At 63.2% G+C, this 21122-nt stretch overlaps 1 protein-coding gene across 11 annotated transcripts in view; it reads left to right on the top strand.

Moving 5' to 3' along the window:
• Positions 1–21122, top strand: part of PLEKHG5 (pleckstrin homology and RhoGEF domain containing G5) — a 45670-nt gene that overhangs the window by 13568 nt on the left and 10980 nt on the right. For 5 of the 11 annotated variants that reach the window (XM_036348217.1, XM_036348214.1, XM_036348215.1 and 2 more), the window contains exons 2-3: positions 7677–7753; positions 20866–20995. In XM_036348217.1, coding sequence (XP_036204110.1) covers positions 7677–7753; positions 20866–20995 — 207 coding nt within the window. Of the gene's footprint in view, positions 1–6813; positions 6857–7062; positions 7212–7676; positions 7754–12822; positions 12968–16213; positions 16404–16701; positions 16880–20865; positions 20996–21122 lie in introns of those variants that run through there. The other 6 variants (XM_036348222.1, XM_036348221.1, XM_036348223.1 and 3 more) reach the window with 6 other exon arrangements.

Below are 21122 nucleotides of genomic sequence, written 5' to 3'. Positions count from 1 at the left end.
CACATGGCTTCCGGCTGGCGACCGAGAGTCTGTGGATGCGCCGGCCCGGCAGCCAGGTCTGGCCCGCGGCAGCCGCCGGGGCGGTCCGGGCCTCGGGCCTCGGGCCTCTCCTCCTCTGGGGCCCCAGCCGGGAGGAGCAGGGGCCTCTCCCGGTGCAGCGTCCCCCGGCTGGGTGGGCTCTCCTGACCCTCCCTGCGGACGGCGGGGCAGACAGTGATGAGTAGATAGTATTGGGGTCCCCCACGGAAGGGGACCGCATGGGGCATGGGTTCCACAAAGCACAGGAGGGAGCCCCCTTCTGCTTCCTGTCTCGCAGCGCAGTGGCGGCGGGCACAGTGCTCACAGGGCCCAGGGGCACCGGGCACCTTCCCAGGTGTGTGCCGGGGGCTGAGAGGGCAGGACTGTGAGGAGGAGCCGTGATGCTGGCAGGGCACGGAGGAGGGGCAGGCAGGGGGCGCCGGCCCGGCTGCGGAAAGCTCCCTTCAGGAGCAGAGGGTGGGGGAGGGCAGCGTGCCTGGGGGCCGGCTATGGGCACCCTTCCTGGGGCCAGAGGAACCGTCCACACCGTTCCTGCCCCCAGGCCTGGAGCCAGCCGCACTTCCTCTGACGGAGGCTGCCGCGGGCACCTGCCCATTTGTCCTGCTTGTCCTGCTTCCCCGGCAGGTTCCCATCTGCCCGAGGCAGGTAAGGCGGCCAAGGTCCTCACAGGGCCAGGGATTGGCCTGAGGTCATTTGCTGGGTCCGGCCACAAGCCCGGGAGGCCCCTCCTTCAGACTGTGCCCCCTGGTCTCCTGGGTCGCCCTCGATCCCTCTCATCCAGAAAAGCCCAGGCTCTGCTCCTGCTGGGCCCTCTGCCCGGGAGGCCCCACCACTCAGGCGGCTCCTGTGAGCCCCCACCCCCTGCGTTCCCAGGCAGGACGGTCCCTGCCCCCTCGGAGCCCCCACGGCGAGCATTTAGAGGGGCCTTGTCCTGTGCCCAGACTTTTGAAAGCCTTGGCTCCTGGCAGCTTCATGCCCACCCTGGGGGTGGGGATAATTCGTTGTTTTGGTTTTTTTTACACAGTCCCCACAACCACAAATTATGCAGTTGCGTTCCCCACATTTGGGGAAATATGGGGACAACTCTTCATGTCCCCTTTATTCTGGAAGGGAAGGCTCAGCAGAGCCACCTGCTCACCGTGTGTCCCTGTGCCCACTCCACCCGCTGGGAGAGAGGCCCCAGCACGCTGTGGGTGGTGGGTACACGGCACATGAGCAGCCCGGGTGAGCGGAGGCAGGCTGGGGGGGAGCCAGGCACACAGCTGTCTGTGTGGGCTCTGTCCTCTGCAGCCAGCCGGTCCCTGGCCTGGGCCCATCAAGGGTGGGTGGTGAGCCCGGGTGCCAGTCAGTCCCGTGATGGGGGTGGGGCTCATGCCCAGAGAGTGACTGTCCTGGTGTGGACTCTCACACCCGGGTTCTGCAGCCCAGCTCCTGTTCCCCTCGGCCACTCTCGGTTCCTCGGAGGAGCCTGGGGAGGGAGCCCGTGGTGGACAAAGGGCAGGTGCCCACGGCAGCCTCAGCCAGAGGAGTGGCCGGCTGGCTCCAGGCCTGGGGCCAGGAACGGTGTGGACAGTTTCTATGGCCCCGGAAAGGAATTCTGAATGTGTCCACCCACCTCTCCTCACTGAGCCGAGGGCTGTGGGCGGCAGGGCAATATTGGAGTCTCCAGGCCTCGGGGGGCAATGCCAGCGATGGCTCTGGTCTCCCCGCAGGGAAGCGTCAGAGGCCATGGTCCGTGCCCCTTTCTGCCCACCTGAGAGTCCTGCCTCAAGAGGCCCCAGGGGGCTTGGGAAGGGGCCACATTCTTCCCCAGGGCACCTATGTTGCTCTGCCCAGTGTCAGAGTGGGGAGGGGCGGGTGGTTCCGGGGCCAGTGACATTTGTCCAGAACAGGCCCTCCTGGCTTTTGGCCAGATGTGGCCAAATCTTGCCCTGGTGAGGGGTCCTGTCCTGGCATAGCCTGCAGCAGCTGCGTAGCGGGCAGAGGCGCTGGAGGGCTGAGCTGGCGTGGGAGGGGGCACTCAAGGCCGCAGCTGCTTCCTGGGAGCGGCACCCTGTGCGTGGCCAGGCCTGGGGCTGGGAGGAGGTGACAGGAGTTCTGCTTTCTTCCATTTGTTGTTCCACTTATTCATACAGTTATTGGCTAATTCTTTTTATTTAAAGTTTTTAAAAACTGATTTGAGAGAGGACAAAAACACTGATTTGTTGTTCCACCTATTTTATTCATTGGTTGATTCTTTAAAAAAAAAATTTTTTTTTTATTGATCTCAGAGAGGAAGAGGGAGAAAGAGCTACAGCATCAACGATGAGAGAGAACCATTGATCGGCTGCCTCTTGCACGTCCCACAATGGGGATCAAATCTACAACCCAGGCATGTGCCCTGACCAAACTGTGACCTCCTGGTTCATAGGTCGATGCTCAACCACTGAGCCACACCGGCCAGGCTGATTCTTCTTTTTTAAATTGGTTTTAGAGCCCTAACTGGTTTGGCTCCGTGGTTAGAGCGTCAGCCTGCAGACTGGAGGGTCCCAGGTTCGATTCTGGTCAAGGGCATATGCCTTGGTTGCGGGCACATCCCCAGTAGGGAGTGTGCAGGAGGCAGCTGATCGATGTTTCTCTCTCATCAATGTTTCTAACTCTCTATCCCGCTCTCTTCCTCTCTGTAAAAAAAAAAAAAAAAAAAAAAAAATCAATAAAACATATTTTTTTTAAAAAAAATTGGTTTTAGAGAGAGAAACATCCTTCGGTTGCCTCCTATACTGGCCCTGACTGGGGAGCAAACCCACACCGAGGTATGTGCCCTGACCGGGAACGGAACTGCAAGGTCTTGGTGTGCGGGACGATGTTCCAATCAACTGCGCCGCCTGGCCGGGGCTGCGTTCTTTCCTTTCTTTTCTTTTCTTTTCGCACTCCGTCTTGGAAATCCAGTGTGTGTACAGCGCTCAGTGTGAAGCAGCCTCACTGCCCATGCTCAGAAGCTACGGCGGCCAGTGGCTGCGATCTGGGGTTAGACGTGCTGAGAGGGTCAGGCGGTGAGCTGAGACCAAGTGTGGAAGCCAGAGGGCCCTGCAGGTGTGAGCTAAGGCAGAGCTATGGTAGTGGCAGTGTTCCCGGAGCGACCTGGTGGGCAAGATAGGTCAAAAGTCATAGGGTAGCCCGGCCAGCTTGGCTCAGTGGATGGAGCGTTGGCCTGAGGACTGAAGGGTCTTGAGTTCAATTCCGGTCAAGGGTCTTGGCCGCAGGTTCGATCCCTGGCCCAGGTCGGGGCGCGTGTGGGAGGCAACAATCAATGTCTTTCTCACACTGATGTTTCTCTCTCACTGTCTCTCCCTCTTCCTTTCACTCTCTCTAAATAATAATCATCATCAATGGGAAAATATCCTCAGGTGAGGAGTAACAACAACGAAAGTGATAGGTCAAATCAAAGGCCCGTCCAGGGCAGTGGCCCGAGGAGGGAGAGGCTGGTCTGGAGGGTGATTGTGCTGAGGCGGACGGGCCTTCCCGGAGTCTGAGTTCTCCGCGTGACTTGGGCCTTGGCGACGGGCAGGATGTCAGTGGCCGGTGATGAGGATGCGGCCGGGGGCAGGGGGCAGAACCAGGAAGGGCTGGGCCAAGCTCAGAGCTCAGTTCCTTCCGGGGGGAGGCGGTGAGTAACGTGCCGAGGGGCTCTGGGAGGCGGCGGGGGGCGGTGGGGACTGCGGAGGGTGAAGGGTGTGTGTCAGCCGAGGCAGTTGAGGCAGACACCGCTCGGAACCCGGAGCCACCACAAACACGGCCCGGAGCTGCCAGGCTCCTCTGGTTTGTCCAGAGAAGCCAGAAACCTGGATTTTTATGTGAAATCTGACTTTTCAGAGTTGGCAACCGGCTCAAATTCTTTTGAAGCACCGTGCTCAGCCAAACCAAACATGTCTGCCGGCGGCATCTGCCCAGGCGCCCGCCGCCAGTTGTGGGGGAGATCATGTTGAGGGACAGGCATCCTGTGACTAGGATGGGGGGCGGGGGGACAGAGCTGGTGAGGGGCTTGTCTGCCCGGCTGGGGGCTTGGCTTTCCCTGGCTGGGACCATGGCGGCTGGAGGAGCCGGGAGGGCAGACCCAGGGACACAGTCTCTGGCACCCTCGGGCGGGCCCAGTTCAGGGTTGCGGGTCCGCCTAGGGCTTGGCGGAGGACAAGTGGCCAGGCACCTGCTCAGGTTGACTCAAGTCAAAGGGGGCAGCCCAGCCGGCGTGGCTCAGTGGTTGAGTGTTGACCTATGAACCAGGAGGTCAGGGTTCAATTCCCCGTCAGGGCACATTCCTGGGTTGTGGGCTTGATCCCCAGTGTGGGGGTGCAGGAGGCAGCCGATCCATTATTTTCTCTCATCATTGATGTTTCTATCTCTCTCTTCCTCTCCTTTCCTCTCTGAAATCAGTAAAATAAACATACAAAAAAAAAAAATCAGAGGGGGAGAGCTGGGGGGAAGCTGGGGCAGGCACAGAGCTGCCTTCTCCCCACGCCCCTCTTTGCTCTAGGGCCCTCTCCATTGACCAGCTGCTTCTGTAGGTCCCCTCATTTTTGCTCCCCAACAATTGCAGGACTCTGTATCCACTCAGACTGACTTTCTATGATCCCAGGGTTCCAGGGCCCAGCAGTTGTCTGTCTCAATTCAAGTTCCCAAGAGAGTGAATCTAATTGGCTGGGCGAGGCCAGGCAGCCACCTTGGACCCAAGCGACTACGTCCAAGGCATGCCATCCCCTGGTACATGTCCCCCTAACCAGGCCCACCCCTCTGCAGGGAGGTGAGCAGCTTGCCAGAGGGGGGCTCCCGGCAGGCCTTGGTGGGGAAGACCCGTTCCTGTGCCTGAGCCTCCCCAGTCCCCAAAGGCCCCTTTCCCGGCCCCAAGGGCCACCAGGGTCCTCACAGTTTGCCGGTGTTTGGGGTCTCCGGGAAGCTCACCTACAGGCCCCAGGAGGCTGATGCTTTGGCTCAGAGCACACGGAAGGCTGGGTCCCAGGGAAGCCGGGACCAGCGTCTGGAGAGGAGGGTGCAGAGAGCAGGCTGAGCACCTTGGAGGGGCTGCAACCAAGTTAGAGGCCAGAGGTCAGCCGGGTGGAGCCCCAGTGCCTGCAAGGACGTCCGAACCCACACGTCAACGACCCGAGTGGCTGTGGGGTGGCTGTGGGTCCAGCCCTGCAGTGGCTGTCATGGTGGGACCTAGAGAGCGGGGAACGCAGTTCCAGGATACGTGGTGGAGGAAGTAGCCTGGAGCCCACAGAATTTAGAGCCAGAACCCCTAGGGGCGTAGGGTGTATGACCTTGACTTCAGGCCCAGCGTTTCCAGAACCCAGGGACCTAGAGTCAACAGAACCAGATCTTGTCTGGTGGAGTTTGATAGGCCCCAAGCAGGGTGCATGGGGATCCCCCCCCCCAAAGCTGACCCAGGGCCCAGGTCTCCATGGAAACCCAGATGGTGGAGGGGGCTGCTGGAGTTGTGGTGGAGAATCCTGCAAAAAACCCCACAAAAAACAAAAACACAAGGACCCTGCCCCCTTCCTCACCCAGCCTTACCCAGCTACCTCCTGCAGGCAGGCTGGGTGGGGCCAGCAGGACCACTGACCCAGGGCCCTCCAGGGCCGGCCCCGGGCTTGGCACACGTGTTTGCTGAGTGAATCCAGAGCCCAGAAGCTGTGGGGCCTGCACGGTTCCTTCTGCCGGAAGTCCTTGAGGGCAGGGCCGGGTTTGGGCCACCCGGGAGTCCCCAGGGCTGACCCCTGCAAGGGCACCCCACTCTGGCTGAGGGGCCGTGGAGAAGGGAGCCTTGGGGAGAGGGCCCCAGGCGCCACTGGCCACTGGCCCTCCGGCGCCTGGGTCTCTGGCGACAACCTGGGGTGAGAGGGGTCTCGGGGGGCTCTGTCGCTTGGGGGAGTCCTGGCTCCCGAAGCTGCCTTTCTGCGGTGCACGGTGTTTCCTAACCGTTTGAATGCTGTCCCCGTAGCTCCGATGCCGGTCACTTAAAGTGCAAGACCAGGCGAAAGGCAGGGGTGCAGTTAGAAGTCTGGGGGCGCCCGTGGGGGAGCGGCTGGCAGACCCCGGGGCCTTCTGCAGGCTGCTGGCTGTTGTGACCACGTGTGTGCCAAGCTGTGCTCTCATGATAGCGGCGCTTCTGTGCATGTTTATTCTTCCATGAGGTTTTAAATGCCAACCAGCGCGGAGGTGGCGGTACAAGGACAGTAGCCACCAAGCCCATTCCCCTGACCCATTAATGGGGCCTGACCCACCCCCGACGGCATTCCTGGGGGGCTGGGGGGTCTCCTGGGGGTGGGCGCGAGGCGCACGGGGGTGCCCGGACCGGCCCTGCCCTAGACGGCCCCTCTGGACCGGGAGAAAGAGCAAGTCGTCCTGAATGCTCATCCCCTTCCCGGGGGCAGAAAACGCCTGCCACCCATCAAAACGGGGGGCGGGGGGCCCCATGCGAGGGGCGGGGGCTGCGGGGGACGGAGGCACGGCCTTCGGTCACACCCGCGATGTGTCCAGGGGGTCGGGGTGGGCGGCGGGGCGCGCTGGCCGCAGACGCCCCGCGGGGGAGGGGCGCGGCGGGCGGCGGGAGGCGGGGCGGCGCGGGGCTCCGAGTCCCGCCCCCGGAGGCGGGGCCACGCGGCCAGCTCCTCCCACCGCCCACCTGCCCCGCCCCGCCTCCCGCCGCCGAGGGTCCCGCGGCCGCGGCGCTCCGGCCTCTCCCCGCGCCGCCCCGCCCGCCGCCGCCGCCGCCGCTCCCGCCCCCGGGCCGGCCCGCCGCGCCCCCGCCCGCCCGCTCCCCGCGCCCGCGCCGGCTCCATGGGTGAGTGCGGGGCCCTGGGCCGCGCCCGCCGTGCAGGCCCGCGCCTCCGCGCCGGCTCGGGGCAGGGGGGCCGGGGCGCCGCGGTGGGGGGCGGGGAGCGAGGGGGACCTGGCCCGTCCCCTCCCCTCCCCTCCGCGGTGGGGCGCTCGGTCGCCCCCTCCTCTGGGGCAGGCCGGCTCGAGGTGGGAGGTGGACGCCGGCCTCGGCATCGGGGCAGCGGGGTGCAAACCCTGCCCCCCTGTTGGGGTTCGCGTCGGCAGCACCTCTCCTCCAGCCCTGCCCCCTCCGCTCTTGCACCCCAGCCTTCTAGGAAAGGCAGCTTGGAGGGGGCCCAGTTCTGGGTCAGAGATGGACGGTGGGTAGGGGGGACCCTCTGGGCCTTTGAGGGGCGTCCATGCATAGGGACGTGGAGGGCAGGGGTAGGAATGGCTGTTGGACCCCTGGGGTCCCCCTCCCCCCCCCAGCAGTCCTGCAGGGCCCCCCAGGAAATCAGGGGCCCCACCAGGCCTGGGAGCAGCCCCCCTCCCCCCCCACCTGTGGGACAGAGGGAGGGAGCAGCGTTCTCCCGGTGGAATCTGGACAGTTTCCCTGGGGAACAGCGAGGAGAAAGGGCTCTGCGAACAGATCCCCGAGCAGATAAGCTGGCATTTAAAAGAGAAAGGGACACTGACCTCCTTTGAAGGGAGGTTTGAGGAGACAGCCCCACCCATCCTCCGCTGGGGAGGCTACTGGGGCCCTGGGGGAGCCTGGGTGCCCGGCCAGGGGTGCACCCTTCCCTGGGCCCCACCCCGCTGATAACCTCCTGCTCTCTCCCCTGCAGATGCCGGGAGCCTGGCCGAGGAGAAGGGCCTGCGCTGTCAGAACCCCGACTGCATGGACAAGGGGCGAGCGGCCAAGGTAGGGAGCTGGAGGCCTGGCGGCTGCAGAGGGGCAGGGCGCTCACCAGCCTCTCTGTCCAGGCACCGGCCAGGGCGCAGCTGGCTGGCACCTGGGCTCAGGAGTGGGTAGGGACCCTGAGTGGCTGGTTTCGGAGGCAGAGGGGCTGCCCCTGGCTCTGTGGCAGTGGAGTGGGGGGACGTCTGCGAACGCAGGGGCAGCAGGGGTGCCCCAAAGCCCCTTTCTGTACTGCAGTTCGTGCAGCAGCCCCGGGGTGACAGGAGCCGTGGCCCCATGTCACAGATGAGGAAGCTGAGACTCTGTAGGGGGAAGGGCCCTCCCCCCCAGGTTCTGTTCCAGTGCCAGTTGGCACCCTCCCTGCAATACCAGGCCACTCTTCAGGCCTGGGCACAGGTCAGGGACGCTCTGGGACAGTGGCTGTGGCCCTGGGACTGGCAAAGGAAGGGACAGGCTGGTCCTGGAGTGCCAGGCCTCGGGAGCTGGGAATGAGGCGGAACAGGGGGGATCATGGTCAACAGGATGCCGCAGTTCTGCCCGCCCCCGCCCCCGTCGTGCCGGGCACTGTGCCATGCGCTCTCTGTGCCTTATGCGCCACTGTGGGAGCCCTTCTGGGAAGACATCATGGCCACGTTTCCCCGATGGAGATACCAAGGTTCAGAGAGGTCCTGTGACTTGACCCGGCCCTGCAGCTCGAGAGAGACCAAGCCAGGGTTTGAGCCCATGTTGCACTCCTCCCAGCACGCATTTTCGCGACAAGTCCTTCTGGCCGAGATCTGTCCTGTCATTATTCCCGTTTGCAAATGGGGAAACTGAGGTTCAGGGGGGGTGTGGCTCACCCAGGGACACGTTGCTGGGATGTGGTGGAGCTGGGATTTGAACCCAGAGCCCAGATCTGTGTAATGCCAGAGCCCATTTCCTAACCACGGTGTAGCTGGGCTCTGCCAGCTGCAGGAAATTAAAAATGCCACTCCCCCAGGTCCCTTGTCCCCCCCCTTCCCCCACGCAGACACGCAAGCGCACACGCTGCACTGGAGGACCACGGCTAGAAGGAACAGTCAGAAGGAACGCGGAGGCCTGTTCTGGGTGGGAGCGGAGGGGGAGGCTTCCAGTTGCCGTAGTCACCAGGCAAGGGGGTGTCTGTGATTCAGACAGTCTGCTGGCGCGGATGGTGCCTGGCATGGGTGCTTTGGTTTTGGCAGGTTGCCTCTCTCCCAGATGGGGGCTCCTGGCAACAAATTGTCCTCATTACCCCCCTGTCCAACCTGCCAGGGGTCTGCACAACCTGGGGGCTTCCGCCTGACCCTGAGGCCTGACAAGAGGGGCCAGCCCACACTGTCCTGGCCCCTCTTGTGGGCAGCTGCCCCTGGGCAGATCCTGGAGCAGGGGCAGGGGTGGGAGGGCCTGGACTGTCCAGAGGTGAGGCCTGTGGATGAGGGCTGGTTTCAGAGCAAGTGGGTCACCTCTGCAGACACAGGTCCTAACCGAAGCCCAGCCTGGGCCTGCCTGGAACTCAGCAGGGCTGACCTTGGCATCAGCAGCCAGAGGGTTGCCCAGCCTGCAGGGGGAAGAGCTGAAGCACGGTCATTGGTGGGACCCACTTTGGGACACATGGCACAGACTCACTTCTGGGACCTGTGTGATCAGAGGGAGGAGGGCTAGTCAGGGAGGACACCCTGGAGGAGGTGGCCTCTGGTGAAAGTAAAAACATCCACAGGCAAGCAGGAAGGGGGAACTGCCACAGGCAGGAGCACAGAGGCAGTTCTTACGAAGCGGATGAGGTGGCTGGAGAAGAGGGTGAGAGGAGGAACAAAGAATGTCCTATTGGTGATGATAATAATAACCACCACTGAATGGACACGTTTCTGTGCCTGGTGGGGTGTCAGGCCCTCACTGAACCCTCGTGAGAACTTCAGGAGGAAAGCATGATTATTCCCGCACAACACGTGAGGAAACGGAGGCTCAGAGAGGTGACAGGACTTGCCCACACCACACAGCTTGATTGCCAAAGCTCGGCCTGGAGAGCGATCAAGAGCCTCCCCTCTGGCCGTTCTAGGAACGGCTGGCAGGATATATGAGCTCTTTGAAGGAGATGACATCATTCATTCATTCACCAAATCAGCTTTGAGCATCTGCCGGGCAGGCCGGGTTCTAGACCCGGGAGGTGTCCAGGAAACAAAGGTCCTGCCCTCCCGGAGCTGACATCCTCGCCCCCTGGGAGGAGGACGTGAGGCCTCGGCTTTGCCAAACTGGCCCCCAGGCTGCCCCGGGGCAGGGCCATCTTCCAACAGGGCTGGACGCCGCTTCTGGGTCCACCCTGGAGGTTTTGTTTGAATCTCTCCTGGGTGCTGAGGCTTCTGACATGAATCAGCTGCCCCACCCGACCTCCTTCCCCTGGAGTTCACGCCGAGGGCAGGGTACCAGGCCGCTGGCATCCTGAGGAATGAGGAGCTATGAGGTGGAGGCAAGCTGGGTGAGCCAGCGGTATGTTGGGGCTGTGAAGGAGTGAGCAGGGCCTGGGGGACGGGGAGAGGGAGGCGGAGCTGACTGGGAGACCGCCGATGAAGATGTGTAGATGAAGATGTGTAGCCCGGCCAGACTGGCTCAGTGGTTTAGCATCATCTTATGCATGACACTCAGAATCAGGGCACATACCTAGCTTCTAGTTTGAGCCCTGGTCCGTGCACCTATAGAAGGCAACTGACGCATGTTTCTCTCTCTCTCTCTCTCTCTCTCTCTCTCTCTCTCTCTCTCTCTCTCAGCATGTCCTCAGGTGAGGATTTTAAAAAAAAATGTGTAGAGTAGCCCACATCTCTGACCTCCAGAGTCAAAGTCAAAGCCCACTCCCTCCCAGCTGCATGGTCCCGGGCAAGTCACTCCACCTCCCTCAGCCTCGGTTTCCAGGTGGTTGTGCTGAGGACTAAAAGGGCTCGCCCGTGTAGGTGCTTGGACAGAATGGCGCGCGGTAGGTGTTCAAGAGAATGAATGCCAGCAGCGACCACGTGCTCACCCTCCACCGAGGGGGCGAGACCCCCAGGCCTCCGGCGCACTTTCCTTCTCCTCCCTCAGATCTGAGACCCCTGGGGTTCCACCCCAGACCCCGGCCAATCCCGCCCAGTGGACTCAGGTTTGTGGTACTTCTGTCTGTCCTGTTCCAAGGGCAAGTGGAGCTCAGAGTCTGGGGAGATGGGGAAGTGTTCTCTTCCTCCCTCCCTCACGGGGGGCCAGTGCTGATGTGATGGGGGGCCCCACCAGCCGGACCGTGTCTGGCCCCCTTGAGCTGGGCTCTTTGGTCAAAGTCTGTTGAAGGAGACATGGAAGAGGGCTGACACTGGCCCCGGAGACACTGGGCTCTGGGCTAACACATTTGAGGGGGCAGAAGGCTTGGGAGCGCCTGGAGTGGGCCCCCCAGGGCGTCACCCTCAGACAAAGGTATTGGTCTAGCGGCCACCATTTCCTCAGCTGGGGGCCCTGTGTCCGGCTTCACCAGGGGACCCCAGCTGGTCCTCACACCCCTGCCTTGCAGTACGCCCCACCCCACCTCCATCAGACAGGACACGGGGAAGCAGGGAGGTGAAATGACTAACCAGGCAGGTCAAGCCAAGTCTGTCCTCCGCCTCCCATTCCTAGGCGCTGTCAGGAGGAAAGGGAGGTTTGTTTTTCCGCGTGGCTCCCAAGGGCCCTGGCAGGGAGGGGCTTTTGGTTCAGTAGAGGCCAGAGTTTGCAGCCCCTGAAGCTGTTCCCCGATGGGTAGGTAGTGAGCACCCCCTGCCTAGAGGTATTCAAGCGGAGTGAGTGGAAGCTGGGTTTGCTGAACAATGGGCTGTGTGGTAACAGGGATGAGGGTGTGTGTGTGTGTGTGTGTGTGTGCACGCGCGTACGCACCAAGGGGAGGGGCGGCCAGATAAAGACCCGTGGACACCGGGCAGAGGAAGGGTGGGCCTGAGGTCCCTGTGGAGGAAGAATGAGCAGGATGTGGTGAATAATGGGAGAGGTGGTCACCTATTCTCCCGTGCAGCCCTCTCGGGGATAAGAGGTGGAGGTCTGAGTGCCCTTGACAGTGGCCGATTCTGGGGTTCCCTGGAGGTAACTGGTCTTTTTGGATGCTGGTCAGCTGTAGAAGGCGGCAGTCCAGCCTGTACCCTGACAAAGGAGGGGACAGAGAGGCAATGCCAGTGAACTCCTGGGCTTTGGCTATGTAACTGGAGGGGGCGGGGACAGGTGAAGGCCTGGGGTGCCTGGCCCAAGAGACAGACAGAGACAGAGGACCCCATCCATGTGAATGGTGTGGACCCAGCCCCCAGGAAGGCAGCCCCTGCCAGCAGGGACTCCGGGCTTGGTGAGGGCCTGAGGGGTGTGGTCTGTGGTTGGGGAAATGCAGGGGGGGCTGCGTGAGGCTCCCGGAGTCTCTGGCCCCGGATCTGCCCTGATGCCCGAGGTCACTGCACCCACCTCGGGGAGAGGAGGGTGTGCTTGGGGCAAGGCTGCTGCCTCCTCCGTGGTGCCCTGTCTCCCCACGCACCGCCTGCACCCCAAGTTCCCAGCAGAGAGGGAACCACCAAAGGGCAGAATGGCCCCCTTTGCAGCCCTGCGTCGTGAGCCAGGAAAAAGGGGGGACACAGAGACGGCCAGACGGGTTTCGCAGGCGCCATAGAGGCGCAGTTCCGAATGCAGCCACTTATAATGGAGAGGAAGCCAGCCTGGCTCGGGGCGATTCCCGGGGCGGGCTCTGCCTCCGGGTCCCTTGGCCTGGACCCCTGGGGGCCCCCTCACTGGCCGCGGCAGCTTCCTGCTGTGGGGCCTCCCAGATGGGTGAGCTCCTGTCGCCAAGCCCAGGTTAAAGACATTGAACTTCCCAGAAATCTGCAAAGGGCCAGCCCCCTTGGGACTGACACCCGCCCCCCTCCGCGCCCCCCCCCCCCCCCGCTCCCCGAACCCTAGATTACTCCCTGAGCGCCACCCCCTGGGCCACCAGGTCTGCCACCTGGGTCCGGCACCCCCGTCCCCGCCGGGGTGCATGATGGTACATCCCGACCCGCCCAGGTGGAAGCGCCGGGCCCTCTACCGTAATTCCCTTACGTGTGGCGCCCCAAGCCGCACAGATCCTCCGAGCCCGCCCCGCCCCACGGCTCCGGTACCCCTCGCCCTGTGCGCCCAAGGGAATTGGACAGTCTAGGCCCGAGTTCCAGCCACAGGGGAGGAGACCCATGTCCCTAGGTGAGTCTCACAGGGAAGCTGGGGTCCGGACGGGGTAAGGTCGGGTGCCAAGTCTCCCCTAAATCACTGGACAGACCCGGGTGGAAAGTCCCAGGCCCGCAGGTGGGTCTCAGTGGGCACCACTGGCGCTACCTCTGAGGGTGGAAGGAGCCCAAGGGCCTGCCCCCCCATCCCCAGTGGCTCTGGAGGGTAATCTTCCCCGAGATATGGCCCCGGGGTCAGGCCTTGAGGAGCCGGCTGGCCGGCGGGGAAGTGTGTGGCTGGAGGGGCCTTGTTGTGGGCTGGTTGGAGGCTCTGGACTCTGCCCCACCTGGGAATCAGAGTTGGTCCCGGGCAGAAAGTCAACTGGAGGCCAGCAGGGGGCGCGAGAGGCACCTCAGCCAGTGGGGTGGCTGCGGGAAGATGAGGGGAGGGGACCAGGGAACCCTGGCGAGGCCGGGCCAGCCTTAACCAAAGGCGGGGAAATGGCAGCCAGGAGTGCCTGGGCCCTGCAGATCCCCCAGTCACCTTCCCCAGGTTTGGGCGGCTCGCGGCAGATTTTACAATGCCTCTGCCCCTCGGCCAGGGTCCAGGCCCACAGTAGGACCCAGCAGCCATCCTAGACGGAAGATTCTAGAGAACTGGCCGGCCCCTGCTTTGCACAGATGAGCAAGGGCAGTGTTAGCTGCCCCCCCCTCCCCCCAGCACAGGTCTTCCACAGCCCCGCACACGTCCTCTCCCCCCTTCCTTCCCAGGGAGCCTTCTGTCTGGGGCTGGAGAAGGTGCCAGGGGGAGGCGCTGGCTGCTGTGCTCGGACCTGGGCGCCAGGCTCGGGCACATCTGAGCAGCGACGGGGCAGGAGAAGTTCAGACCACAGCCACTGCCTCTCCCTGGCGCTGGGTCCCAGCCAGACGGCTCTCTGGGAGGAAGGGCCTCGCTGGTTCAGGAGGCCTGGCCTGTGGACGGGTTCTCTACCCCCCTGCCCGCTGCCTACAGCACAGCGCAGGGCTCTGGGGCACGCTCTGCCTCCGCGTGGGCCCAGGGCCCAAAGGACAAGGGGTGAGGTGCAGGCCTAGGGGAAGGGCGGAGCTGGCGAGGCCGTTGGGAGTGAGGAGAGCAGCCTGGCAGAACTGGCCCAGCCCTAGCTGACCTGCCCACGCACGCAGCCTCCACCCCTGGATTTCCAAGGTGCCAGATGGGGCCTTGGGGCTGGTAGGCTCCCAGGGGAGCTTATCCCGGGTGGGAAGCCCTTGGGCAGGGGTGTCTCTCCAGCCGGGGAGCCCCAACTCCTGTTCACAGACCTTGCCCCATAGAGACCTCCCTCTCCCACTGCAGACAGGCGGGGCCCAGCCACTGGGGGAGGGGGGGGGGTGCCCACACGCCTCTCTTTTTCTGGGGAGGTGGTGCTCGCTGGGAGTGGGAAGGGGGCTCTTGCCTTGGAGACTCCATTATTCATCAGCCCCAGCATCTGGTTTCTGGGTATCAGTTTCAACAAGCCGGTCCTGACTCATGAGCCTGGAGCTGGGGCTGGGCTGGGAGGGGCTCCTTCCCAGCGAGTCAGAGGCTGGGACCTCCTGGGCCTGCGCTGCGGCTGGACTGTTTCAGCTCCATCTTGTAGAGAGAGGTGGGAACCAGGAATCCGCCAGGGCCACCCCCTCTCCTGGTGCAGGGCCGGCCGCCTTGCCTCCCACCCCTGCGGGCTTCTTCACCCAGCACCCGTGGCCTGGGGCAGCCCCTTCCCTGGCGGGAGCCTGACCTGGGATGGCCGGGGCCTGGCCACTCGGGTGACGTCCAGTGGCCTGCCCTGGTGGTCTCCATTTGATCCGCCCTGGTTACCCCAGGCCAGGGGGTTCCCCTAAGCTGGCTTTGCAATCTGCCCTGTCCCCAAGGGGGTGGACCTCAAGGCACTGCTGCCCCAGCCCCCACTTAGCCAGTCTTTAAGCACCTCCTGCCGCCCCGTGCCTGAGACAGACAGTGGTCCAAGCACAGGCGTCCGTTTTCCCACTTACTAGCCGGTGACTTAGGGGAAAGTTACTTAACTCTCCCCAGCCTCAGTTTCTCTGTCTGTTAAATGGGGATAGTAACAGTATCTCCTCCTCAAGGTCTTGGAGAAGAATGAACGGGGTTTGCTGTCCCAAACTCCTGGCACAGGCCTTGCACTTGGGAGGGCTCAGCTGCTGGCCTGTGGGGTGGTAGCAGGGGCGGCGGGCCCGGGCAACACCACCAGGATTTGAGGTGGAAACTGACCTGTCCAGGTCAGCAGGCCCAAGGTCAGGGAGGCCAGGAGGAAGGGGAGAACCTGTGGCCAGGCCGCGGGGAGGGCTTTGCTCACCTTCCCCCGGCAATGGCCTTCTCTGGCACGAAGACCCAGCTCTGCTGTCATTCATCCGTCATCCAGTCTGCACGGGGCACCTACTGTGCGCCAGGACTGGGCGAGTGAGGAGGCAGTGTGGGCCTCCGGCCTCTGCACAGGGCACTCCAGCAGGAAACGTGGCCCAAGAAGAGAAGTAACTCCAGGTGGCGGTCCGTGCTCAGGAGGCTTGAGAATGGGCAGTGAGGGGCTCTTTCTTTTGAGAGGAGGGTGAAGGCCTCCCCGGGGAGGTGGCGTTTAGGTTGGGGCGCAGTGCCAGCCGTTGGAAAGTCAGGGGGCACATGCTGTTCCAGACAGAGAATGCAGACAGCCGGCGCTGAGCTGGTGAGCGGGAGGGAGGGAGGGAGGAGCCGGCATGGTGGACCACCGTGTGGGACTCGCGAGGTGGGAGTCGGGCCGTGTGGGGGTTCTGTTTTAAGCCACTGGAGAATTTTAAGGGGGGGCGCCATGATCAGGCTTCGGTTTTCAGAAGGCCTGCCTGTGTGTGGGCGGAGTGATGGAGGCTCTGGGCGTGGAGGCAGCCCCTGGGGCCTCCCAGCCCCTAAGGAAGGCTGCCTCCCTCCGGGCCATCCTCAGAGGCGAGCCCTCCGCACCCTCGTTCTGTGGAAGAGATTGAGGAGCTGTCGGAGGGGTGGTGGGCTGGCGATGGCATGTTCCCCTCGCCCCATGGGGACCGAGGAGTGTCGGTTCCAGGACCCCAGGGTCAGAAGCCTGGATTCGGGTCCCGGACTCACCTCGCCGTCTCCCCACACTCGGATGGAGGCCACAGTGCCCGCTCCCACCTCCTGGGGAGGAGGGTAAAGGCGCTTTGACGCCTTGCAGTGGGGACCCCAGCACCACACCCCATCCTGGTGGCCTCCTCTCGGGCTCCGTGTGCGCCCCCTGGCGGCGGGGCACGTGGGTGCACCCCGCTGGAGCCGCAGGGACCTCGGGAAAGGCGAGTTGGGCTTCGGGGTTTTCCTGACCCGGCTCCCAGAGGACTGCCCCCCCTGCCCCCCTGCGCTGCACCTGCGGTCGCCGGCCGCCGCTTAGCCTGGGCTGGGGAGCGCCCCGCCTGCGGCTCCGGATGTGGCTGGGAAGCTGGAGGTCAGAGCAGAGGGTGTCCCGGGGCTGGACGGGGCGGGGGTCTGAGCCCCGGAGGGGACTGTGCCCCTGTCCCGGCCCCCCGCTTCCGCCACCAGCATTCGGGGAGCTCCCCCGGGAGAAGCAGGTCCTGGGGACACTGAGCCCCGGGCCTGGCTCCGGGGTGGAGGCCGGGGGACAGCGGGGGGCGGGGGCGGGCCGGACGCGGCCGGCGGGCGGTGTTCCCGGCGCCCCCGTCCGCCCCCCGCTGTCCCCCGGGTCCCAGCGCTCGGCCGGCGGGCGCGGCCGCACAATGGCAGGAAGCGGGGCTCCGCGCTTTGTCCGGCCCGCGGCGCGCACCGCCGCTTCCTCCGGGCGCCATGGGGACCGGGCTCGGCGTCTCGGGGCGCCGCGCGGCCTCCAGGCCCGGCCCCGGGGTGCCCTCCCGGGACTCGGCGCCCTGCTGGGCCGGGGGGCTCGCCCGCGACAGGGAAGGCCAGGTAGGGGCGCGGGGGGCCGGGGCGGGCGTGGGGACGCCTCCAGGGCCGGACGGCGCTCCCCTGGGGGAGGGGGGCTGGGCCCTGAGCAGCGCGCCCTCCCGCCTCGCGGGGCCTGGGGGCGGGGGCGGACCCCCAGCCTGGGCTTTTGTGTCTGGGCTGCCTCCGGACACATCGGGCCGGGCCCAGCCCCAGCCGCGCACCCCTCCCCCGTCCTGCCTCGGCCCAGGCCCGCCACACCCCTACTCCTGCCTCGGCCCCGCCCTCGGGGGAAGCGGGGGGGGGGGGGGGGCACTTCTGGCGCCCCCTCCCCACGGAGCGGCCTGGACCTGCTTCCCGAGGCCCCTCCGCGGCCCGTGGAGTGGCAGTGGCCTCCCGTGGGCGCGCCCTCTGGACTGAGTCCCGCGAACTTTGGTCCCCGGACCCTGCCGCCCCTCCCCACGCCCTCAGAGGGTGGGAATGGTGGGCAGCAGGCAGGTGGGCACCTGGTCTGGGAGAAGGGGAAGGGCCTGCCCCCCTTTCGCTCTTGGGAGACCCCGCCCTGGAGCGAGCTGCGGGAGACCCTGTGGTTTGGCGATGGAGGTGGGAGAAGGGGGGGGAGGGGGCAAGCCTGGCACCAGCAAATGAAGCTGGGGGGGGGGGGGGGACCGGGTCAGAGGGGCCCCTGTGCCAGGCTGGCCTCAGAGGGCGCGAGGGCTGCCGAGCTGGCGGCTGAGGGCCTCCTGGGGGGAAGGGCTAAAGCCTGGGGCCAGAGCCCCGAGTGAGTGTCCTGCCAGCCACGCCTCTGTCCAGGGGAGGAGTGAGGGACACAGGAACCAAAGCAGCGACTTTTCTTGGTCTCCATGGCCCGGCTGACCCAGGCCAGCCTCCCTCCATGCTCCCTCTCAGGCACCAGGCAGTGGCGTGAGTGTGGTGGAAACCTGGGATCTGGAGCCATGTGCCTGGCCGGTGGCTCAGTGGTTGGAGTGTCGCCTTGTGCACCAGAAGGTTGCCCCGCGGGCGATTTGCCTGGAAGACAGCGTGACCTCAGTGCACCCAGGTGCCAGGTCATTTGGGGACCTTGCTGTCCTCTGTAAAGTCACCTGAAGGGTTTCCTGCTTGGCCACTTAAAACATCGGTGTGGCCCTGGCCAGTTCGGCTCAATGGGTAGAGCGTCGGCCTGTGGACTGAAGGGTACCAGGTTCTATCTGGTCAAGGGCACGTACCTCACTTGCAGGCTGGGTCCCCGGCCCTGGTTGGGGCTCGTGTGAGAGGCAGACAGTCTGTGTGTCTCACATCGATGTTGTTCTCTCTGTCTGTCTCTCCCCCGCCCTTCCAGTCTCTCTGAAATCAGTGGAAAATGTCCTCGGGTGAGGAGTAACAAAAACAACCTGTGTCACAAAAGGCCCACGCCCCCCCCCCACCCCAGCAAAAAAAGTATCGGGTACTTCTTTAAAAACAATTTTTAAAAAATCCTCACCCGAGGACATGCTTGTTTGTTTTTGTTGTGTTTGTTTTGTCTTTAGAGAGAAGGGAAGGGAGAGAGACGGAGAGAAAGAAAATCCATGTGAGAGAGAAACATCGATGTTGCCTCCTGTACAGGTCCCAACTGGGGATCGACCCACAAACTAGGTATGTGCCCTGACGGGAATCGAACCTGCAACCTTTTGGGGTATAGGATGGAGCCAACTGAGCCACCGGGCGGGATAGGGGCGTTTATTCTGAAAGGAACAACCGGACAACCAAATGCCTGTGCAGACCTTGCTTGGCTCCTGTACGGAGAAGCCTCCCTTCACCCGGCCGGGGACGTGCCGATGCTCCTGGCTGGGCCGAACAGCCCCGTCCAGGGTCCAGGGTGTGTCGATTGTCTTGGGCTTCGTAGGACGTCTGTGCTCGAAGGCGGCATCAGGGTTTCTCGCCGGGGAGGGGTGGCGAGAGGGGGAGGGGTGGCGAGAGGAGACGGAAAGTCGGTGTGGCGACGTGAACAACGGGGGAAGCGGGGAGCGTGGGTGGATGTCATTGTTCTAGTCTGACACCTTGCTGTGGGTTTGAAATATTTTAAAACAAAAAGTTGGGAAAGAGAGAGAAATGAGAAGAGAGAACCGGGAAGTGGTGAGCGTGGAGACCTGTTTTTTTTTTTTGTTTTTTTTTTTTTGTTTGTTTTTAAATATATTTTATTGATTTTCCACAGAGAGGAAGGGAGAGAGACAGAGAGCCAGAAACATCGATGAGAGAGAAACATCAATCAGCCACCTCCCGCACATCCCCCACCGGGGATATGCCCGAAACCCAGGCACACGCCCCTGACCGGAACAGAACCCGGGACCCCTCAGTCCGTAGGCCGACGCTCCATCCACTGAGCCAAACCGGTCTCGGCGTGGAGACCTGTTTTATTTTTATTTATTTACCCTCACCTGAGGATATTTTTCCCGTTGGTTTTTAGAGAGAGTGGAAGGGAGGGGAAGAGACAGAGTGAAACAATGATGTGACAGACATCCATGGGTTGCCCCTGCAGGTGCCCTGACCTGGGACCCGGGCAGGGGATCCAGCCTGCAACGTGCTCTTGACCCGTGACTGGGATCGAACCCATGACCCTTCAGTCACGAGGGCTGATGCTCTAACAACTGAGCCAAACCGTCTTGGGCTGAAGACCTTTTAGAGCAGTGGTTCTCAACCTGTGGGTTGCGACCCCTTTGGGGGTCGAACGACCCTTTCACAGGGGTCGCCTAAGACCATCGGAAAACATATAATTACATATTGTTTTTGTGAGGAATCACTATGCTTTAATTATGTTCAATTTGTAGCAATGAAATTGGGGGTCACCACAACATGAGGAGCTGTATGAAAGGGTCGCGGATTAGGAAGGTTGAGAACCACTGCTTTAGAGAGTTTAGCTGGAGGAGAAGGAGGGAGCTGGAGAGCAGCTGAGATGAGAGGTGCCATGCCATGTGCAGATGGGAGTGAGCCATTGTGGAGGGGTGACCTGAGGAGGTAGGAGGTGGCAAATGCCAAGCCCTGTGTCTGCACCTTGGCCAGAGGCTGGCCTTGGATTGGAGCAGGGCCAAGCCCCCCACAGCCCAGGGCAGGTGGTGAATGTGATGGAGGGAGCTCATGGCATCCCCTTCTGATATTTCCGTTTCCCTAAAAAATGTAGGAAGCTGCCCAGCTGGCGTGGCTCAGTGGTTGAATGTTGACCTATGAACCAGGAGGTCACGGTTCGATTCCCAGTCAGGGCACATGCCCGGGTTGCGAGCACATCCCCAGTGTAGGGCCTGCAGGAGGCAGCCGATCACTGATTCTCTCTCCTTGTTGATGTTTCTATCTCTCCCTCCCGCTCTGAAATCAATAAAAAACATTTAAAAAAATTAGGAAGCAGCGTCTCCGGGAGACGGTGGGGGTGAGCTGTGGGAGGTTGGAGGATGGAGGAGATAGGAAGTCATCCCTGGTGGCTGGGGGAGCAGAGGCCAGGATGATAAGGTAAATCTGGGACCATGTCACTAAGCAACTGCATGGACCCCTCATGGGGTCCCAACACCAACCCCTGTCCCGGGTGCCTCCATCCCCCTTCCCTCCTGACTTAGGAGCCTGGCAGGGTCCGCGGTTCAGGACCAGCGAGGCCATAGAACCGAGGGCAGAGGCTCCGAGCGGGAGGCGGGGCGCCTTCTGGTGCAGACACCGTGCTGCCAAACCGAACGGCAGCCTGAGCTTCGTTTCTGGGTGTCCTTCCTGCCTGCGCCCCAGGAAGAGGCCCTGGCTGCACCCACCTCTGGTTACTTACTCGAAGTCTGCCCCTGGGCACTGCATGGCTGGGCAGGGCGTGGGGTTTCTCTGCATCCCTCAGAGTGGCACAAAGTAAGTGCCTGGGAAACGTTTGTCGAGTGAATTCCCGAGCACCAGGCACCCGTGGGGAGAGCGTGGCTGGAAATGAAGGGCAGCGCCTGAGGGGCCAGGAGGCCCCCCTGGGCCAGGCAGAGGTCTGGCCACAGCCCACCTCCCATCCTCGCCCACAGGTATGCCACCACGCCGACTGCCAGCAGCTGCACCGCCGGGGACCCCTCAACCTCTGCCAGGCCTGTGACAGCAAGTTCCACAGCGCCATGCATTATGACGGGCACGTCCGTTTCGACCTGCCCCCCCAAGGTGAGCACAGATCGGGGTGCCCCGCCTGGCCCCGGAGTTCCCAGGGTTGCCCCACACCCCTTTCTGGGGGCACCGTGTCTTGGTAACTGGGGGAGCCAGGACAGCTGTCAGAAGGACAAGAGTTGAC

This window comes from Myotis myotis, unplaced genomic scaffold (assembly GCF_014108235.1).
Source record: "Myotis myotis isolate mMyoMyo1 unplaced genomic scaffold, mMyoMyo1.p scaffold_m19_p_2, whole genome shotgun sequence".
Classification (NCBI taxonomy): domain Eukaryota; kingdom Metazoa; phylum Chordata; class Mammalia; order Chiroptera; family Vespertilionidae; genus Myotis; species Myotis myotis.
Note: the sequence above shows the minus strand (reverse complement) of the source record. Positions and strands in the feature narration are given on the sequence as shown.